The sequence below is a fragment of the Epinephelus moara genome, chromosome 20 (assembly GCF_006386435.1).
Source record: "Epinephelus moara isolate mb chromosome 20, YSFRI_EMoa_1.0, whole genome shotgun sequence".
Taxonomy (NCBI): domain Eukaryota; kingdom Metazoa; phylum Chordata; class Actinopteri; order Perciformes; family Serranidae; genus Epinephelus; species Epinephelus moara.
The window spans coordinates 23885856-23892706 of NC_065525.1; the positions used below are offsets into that span (position 1 = coordinate 23885856).

General features: G+C 42.0%; 1 protein-coding gene across 1 annotated transcript in view; it reads left to right on the forward strand.

The window, feature by feature from the left end:
- Nucleotides 1-4852, forward strand: part of synm (synemin, intermediate filament protein) — a 9747-nt gene extending 4895 nt beyond the window's left edge. Inside the window, exons 3-4 of the mRNA XM_050073878.1 lie at nucleotides 1406-1485; nucleotides 1895-4852. Coding sequence (XP_049929835.1) covers nucleotides 1406-1485; nucleotides 1895-3954 — 2140 coding nt within the window. The 3' untranslated portion in view covers nucleotides 3955-4852. The remainder of the gene's footprint in view (nucleotides 1-1405; nucleotides 1486-1894) is intronic.
- Nucleotides 4853-6851: the final 1999 nt, after the last annotated feature.

The following is a 6851-nucleotide window of genomic DNA, read 5'->3' on the forward strand; positions in this document are numbered from 1 at the left end:
CTCATTTTCGCTGTGGTATCGTGATACTACTCAGAACCATGATATTTTCATTGGTATCGTACAGTGGGTCCCAATTTTGGTACCGTGACAACACTAATCTGGAGGGGGTTCATCTGCAAAAACTAATGAAAAACTAAACAATGATATTCGGTATTCGGTACTCGGTATTCGGCCAAGCGTTTAATAATATTCTGCTTCGGCTTCGGCCACAAATTTTCATTTCGGTGCATCCCTATTTTTTTGTGTGGAAGAAGAAAGTTGGCTCTCTTCAGTGATGTTTTCAAGCTTTGAGGAAGAGATTACCGGTCAAACCAGACTCCCACTGCTTTAAGTTACTCTTAGCTTAATTTGTGATCTCACTTAACCCAAAAGAAATCAGCTTCTTGCCTCCTGCTGGTCTTGGCATTAAGACATCTGAGCCTCACTTAGATAAACAGAGTACTACACGTACTGCACATGCATTTTTAACAGTTGTTTAAACCTTCTCTGTGGTTTATTTTTAGTTTTTATGATCAAGACAAATTATATCTGGCATTTCATATCCTGTAACAGTAGGCATGTCTAGTCTTCATGCTCCCAACATAGCCAGATCACACACGGTCATGTCCTAAGACTATTTTTACTGAAAGGCAAAGTTATTTATGAAGCAGTTCTTGAAACATACTGTATTTTAATGATTAAAGATACAATATCCAGATTTGTTTCTAACATCATAACCTCTTACCTCATATCACAGGGCATCTTTACAGCTGTTGAATTTTTTGAGGGATATTAAAATTTTATTGGTATAAGCTAATTCCCAGGAACTTCTTTAGAAGACTGTCTGCTCCTGTGTGTCTCTATAAAGCTGATACTCCGCCAGTACATCTGGTTTGTTTTGAATTTTTGGAATAGATAAAATGTTTTCTGGCAGACGTGGCAGCAGCATGTGTTTTTGTGTGTGTCACGAGTCAGCTTTTACTTTGGGATTCATAGGGACGTGTGGACAGCCCCGCATTGTAACTTTTATTTTTAGGTCAGTCTTTCGGAAGGCACTCTCCAGAGAGGTTGTTCCTTTTTTAAGGCACTTTGGTTTGCTCTTTTATGTTTGTTGAATCATGGCCAAGGAAAGGTGAGCTACTGGAGCTAATTATTACAAGGTCTTTATTACATGACAGTGGCTTGTTATGTTTTTGATGATTAGCACCCTATATGGCCAGGTCCTGGGTTCACTCCGTCTTGTAAGCCTGTTGCGTTTAGTTTGAGAGGGTTGAGATGGCAGAGCTGAATGATGTACACCGGCTTGTGAGGTATTTGCTTTGAACCTTTTTTCCATATATGGTAAAAAATAATTATGTTGAATTAGAAGGACAGCCAGTGATTTATAATAACTTATTTACCCTTGTCCTGTGTTTTGTTTGTTCAGGGCTCTCCTGGAAGGCGAGAGAGTGAATATCCAAGATGCTCATAGGAGGGGGACTCAGCATCAGAGAGAAAGAATAATAGGTACTGTATTTGGATTTATTTGTTGTACATGTTGATCACTAGAGTGCAATGTACTGTAACATTAACTGTATGCTTATTTGCCCTCTTGATCAGAGTTAGATGAGAAGATTGATACTGCTCTCTATCTGTGTTCAAAAATGACAATTTGTGGTTTTACAGGAGGTTTTGTGCAAGTGTATTTCTTGTCTGGTATATACTGTGAAACTGGTATACCGCTGCAATCCTACTGGCAACCTCAAATTGATGACAAGACTGAAAAATTCACTGCTTCCAGCCAAATTATATTTTCTAGAGTGGTATTGATTTTTTGTCTCTTGCCAAGAAAACAAATTAGTGCTTTTCCCAAAATGTTGAACTATTCCTTTAAGTGTCTTCCTAAGTATTCATGCTAACTAATTCTCTGCATCAGATATCAAGATGCCTGCACAGCGCCACACTCCAAGAGCTTCCACCTTAACCACCAGACAACATATGGATATCAGGTACACGCCGCCGACTTCAAACCTGAGAAGATCCCCTGTGCCTCCCTCTGGGTCCATAAGCCCCTCCAGGGTCATCCCCATTTCAGTTGCAGGCAGAGCTCGGCATCAGAGTCCTGCATCCAGAAGGGACATGATCTCATTCACCAAAGCTCGAGCTGCTGCCTCTGCCCCTGCCCCTGCCCCTGCCCCTGCTACCGCCGCCGCCAAAGATAAACAAACAGGCCAGCGTGAATACCAAATGAAACCACATGCGCAGAAAACAGCAGCAGAGGAGAAAACTGTGGAAATCAAACAGGTCTCTCGCATAGAGAACAAAGCCAGTCCCATCAAGTCCACCACTACTGAGACAAGTTCAGTGAGAGTCGTGTCACCGCCAATGATGAGCCTGAGCACGAAAACTGAAACAGAAAGCAAGAAGCAAGTGTCAGATGAAAAAGAAAAAGATTATGATTATGGAGGCGAGTTCAAAGATAAAGGGGAAACAGAGTCTATGACGGGCCCAAGTGAGAAAAAGATACTAGACTCTGTGTCTGTAGAGGAGATCATTGAGAAAGTGATAAAACCAGCAGGTTTGGAAGCTGAGGGTAGCTCCTCGGGAGATCCGCCGGTAAGGTATCATGTGGAGACAACTGAGCAGGAGGATGGAACGATGAAGACAAGGATTGTGTTAGAGTCCAAAGTGGAGGAAGAGCTGGATGTTTCTGAGGACTCTGCACTGGATGAACTACTGAACCAAGGGGTTAAGAAGGCGTCACTGGAAGATATCAAGGACACAGCAACAGGAAGCATGATCAAGAACCTGCTAAGTGGCCTGCAGGCAAATGAGAACTTGGAAAATAAGTCTGTCAATGTAGAAATCATTCAGGAACAAGTGGAGTCTTACAGTGATGAGGAGATTGAAGTTGAGCAGAAGTCCAGATCTAGTTTCTATGAGCCCTCCACGACATATTTCCAAATCGAGGAGCTAGAAAACGTCCCTCATGACACTCACGTTCAGAGGAGTGATGGTGATGCCATGAAAACCTCCATGACAGACACAGATAGTTACAAGGGTGGATCTGTGCAAGTTCAAGAGGTGTCTAGAGAGAGTGAATCTCCCTATTTCTCCCATGAGCAAGAGCCTGACGAGTATTTTGTCTCCACCCCAGATGGTAATCTCTCTGAAGCCGAGGAGGGTGTTGGCATCACCTCATATGGCCATTATGGTATCGTAGATGATCTGTCAGATGAGCGGTATTATCAAGATGAAAGTCCTCTCCCGAAAGAAGTGATCGTAGAGGAAAGTGACGAATACAAGTTCATGTCAGGTGATCACTCGTTTATCAAGGAGAGCTTCCCGGAATGCATCATTGAAGAAGAGGTTCGCGTCTCTCCTGTAGTGCAGGAGTCGGTGCTTGAGTTCCTGAGAGAGGACTCTTTGGAGCCCAAGGAGCAGCTGAAGGGGGCTCTAGAGAAGCTACAAAGCTCAGTGTCAGGTCCGCTGAAGGAGGAGTTGGCTTTCCTCACAAAAGTGAGCAGAGAAAGCCCAGAGAATGTGGCTGTCAACGTCAAAAAAGTGCAACAGTCAAGCGACAACGGCACCATGACTATAGTTGCAGAACTGAACGTCTCTCAAACCCTGGAAGACTCTGGGCTGCTGGAGGCAGGAGGTGATATATCTGAAGAGCAGATCATGGCAGCTCTTAAATCTTCTAACCTGGGGAAAGCCTTCCAGGGTGGGGCAGGAGGGGGATACAGTGTCAGGGTCTCCAAAGAAGAGGATGTGGGGTATGGTGAAGAGTTCCAAGGCTTTACTGATGAAGGAGAGTCTGCGTCTGAAATTACTGAGAAACACATAACACTGAGGCCATCAGAAAAGTCCTTTACCTTTCAGATGGGCGCACAGGGCGGCCACGCTGAGGCGACCTCACCGCAAAAGACCCCGATGATGATTTCGGAAGAGGAGAGAGTTGCAACAATATACCTTGAAAGCCCGACAGATGATTAGGAAAGAATTTGGTCAGAAATATTTTCAAACTGAGTACTTGCCAATGTAACTTGTTGAAGTGCACATTGCAGAGGTTTTCCTGACGCAGCACTCCACACACACAAGGCGTTAATGCTGGTTGCAGACACTGTAATAATGCTTTAAGCTCTGCAAAACATTTTACATCTAACTGATTTTGCTGCGCTCTTTTACTGTACCTTAGACTGTGCCACCTAAAACTCAGTGTACCTAACGTTCGGTTACACTGATCTGATGAACGCATATTTTTAATGGTATTAACCGTGGCAATGCTACTATTACAAATACTGAGTGCTAACTGATATTTGCTTTACATCTCCGTATAGTGGCAACTTTCCATGCTGGTCGATACTAATGGAGTGCTGCGCTGGTATGTGTTAACATTTTTACAGCTTGCAGTTCATCTTCAAGGAGATTTGTTGACTCTCTCTAGATTTCTCTATTTTTGTACTAACCTGTGCTGTACATCTTAAACAGCCCTTTCTGCAGTTTACAACACCCCATCAAACCAGCCATCACATCATGTGTCTGCCATGGTGTTGAATCTTTGGCAAGCCAACATATGCCAGTTGGAGTTATGAGGTGCTGTGAGCTATTTGCAGATTGGGGCTTTCATTTTTCTTTTGACTTGGGCACTGCTGCCAAATGGAATTGTTTTAGTATATACTGCATCCTGGAACACGGTAGCTTATTTGAAGCAGTAGTCAGAATATAGTGTACAGAGTATAGTGAAGCTTGTAGCTGAGGACAGTACAGCGGAAGTGGGGAAAAGGTGGTGATTTGTCTTAAGAAATGTAGCAAGTTTTGAATGCTAATATCAGAGAGTAGTGCAGGTAAATGTGGCACTTAAAAGTGGTTGTTAGGTAACTTACAAAGTTGGTTATTTTCAGATTTTTTTAAATTTACTCACAATTATAAAATCCAATAGTGGTTCCCGACTGGTGGGTCGTGGTCCAACAGTGGGTTGCTGGCTCATTCTGGATGGACCTTTTATTTTGAAGTGCTGTTTCCTGCTGTAGAGTAAGTGACTAACAGATAGCTACTTGACAGAGACAGCAAACTAGTTCAAAGACATGGCCAAACGCAAGAATGTACCAACTGTATTAAACTGTGTGGACCTTGAACTAATGACTAAGGACAAATCTTAACCCTGAGGATGGACCAGTTGGGAACCACTCATCTAACACATAGAAAAAAATAATCGCCCCTTATATGACCAAAGCAAGATTAGATGATCAATGTTACCATAGTGAAATGTGTTTGGAAAATGTGTATCTTTACATGGTGTGTGTCCATACCATACATTTCAAATTTCCCAACAGCGACCATTTTGATCTGAACATGTGATTTGGGAAACACCAAAAAAGGTTGTCAATTTGAAAAGCAAATAGTGAGATGAAAGAATGAAGAATGAAAAGAGGTAGTGGAAAATTAAAGGTATTTTTCGCCTACTGTTCGTAAGCAGTATCACCAGCGAAACTGCTGAAAGCTATACTTGTGTTTTTTTGCCCTGTGTGCGCAATTTCCACAGCTTCGTCTTGGATGCATGCTGCTTGTGTTCTGGCACCTACCTGGTCACTACCTTTTTGTAATGTCACGACCTCATCGCACGCTGTGCCCAGAAATATCCCAATATATGTTCCAATACATAGAGAGCAGAGTCTCTGTATATAAATACACCGCCACACACTTCTAGTGGGTCATAAGTAATGACCAAGAGGGATTACTTCTGTATGAGTCTATACACTATTTTTAAGAAAATTCCTGCACAGTATACCTTTAATGAATTAAAAGGATTCAGTGTTGTTAAAGGAAATATAGTCACATGTGTTTTTGATGTACAGTGAGTCTTGTTTGGACGCCATTTTGCTTGTAGACGTTTGTTGTTATCACAGTGTTGGCTTGAAGGATTCACCTTTGCTCACACATACGAGTGTGTCCATGACCGTGACTATTTTTGGATCATCAGCTTAGTGGCATTGACTGACTGTTCATTATGGTTTGTTGTGTTGTGTGTACTAGTTGCAGAGGCAGAAACGGTCCACTATGATTTCAGTCTGGCTACATGCCTTTCACGTTTTGTGTAACTGGCTGGAAAATGTATACTTTGTTACTATTGGGTAATGTCCTCACAGATTGGCTTGTTAGCACTAACTTGTTGAACAGTTGTGCATAAAGCAATGTTTAGTGTGAATGCCATGCTTTTATAAATATGTTCTTTGTTTGAAATCTATTGAATGACATCTCATCCAAAAAGACTTGTTGCATTTAAGTGCCCAGATACAGCAAATTCTCACCTGTAAACTGCAGAAAGTTCAACCAAAATACTATTACATCAGTGCACTTAAATTGTGGCGTAAAGGGACAGTTCACCCAAAAATCAAAAACACCTTTCCTCTTACCTGTAGTGCCATTTCTCAATCTATAACATTTTGGTGTGAGTCGTCAAGTGTCTGAGCTATCAGCTGTAGAGATGTACCTTCTCTCAAAATAAAATGGAACTGGATGTGCCAATGGTTTCTGCAAAGAGACGCTGCTGTCGAGTTTTCAAATGGATGTTTTTGGTGCTTTGAGTTCCGCAAGCAGAGTGCCATCTAGTTCCATTATACTGTAGAGACGGCAGACATCTCTACAGCCAGTATCTCCAACACTTGCTAAAACAGTCTAGACTGATAAATAGCACTACAGATAAGAGGAAAAATGTTTGATTTTGGGGTGAACTGTCCCTTTACTAAGGAATCTGTTAACTTACTGTGTGTATGTACACAGTGTAACCTGGATGTGCCATTTCATAGCATAAAAAATGTCTAAGTCAGCATACAGAAAATCTAATGATGTATGAAGAATGTGTATTGAGTCAAATCTTGTTTGTCACCATG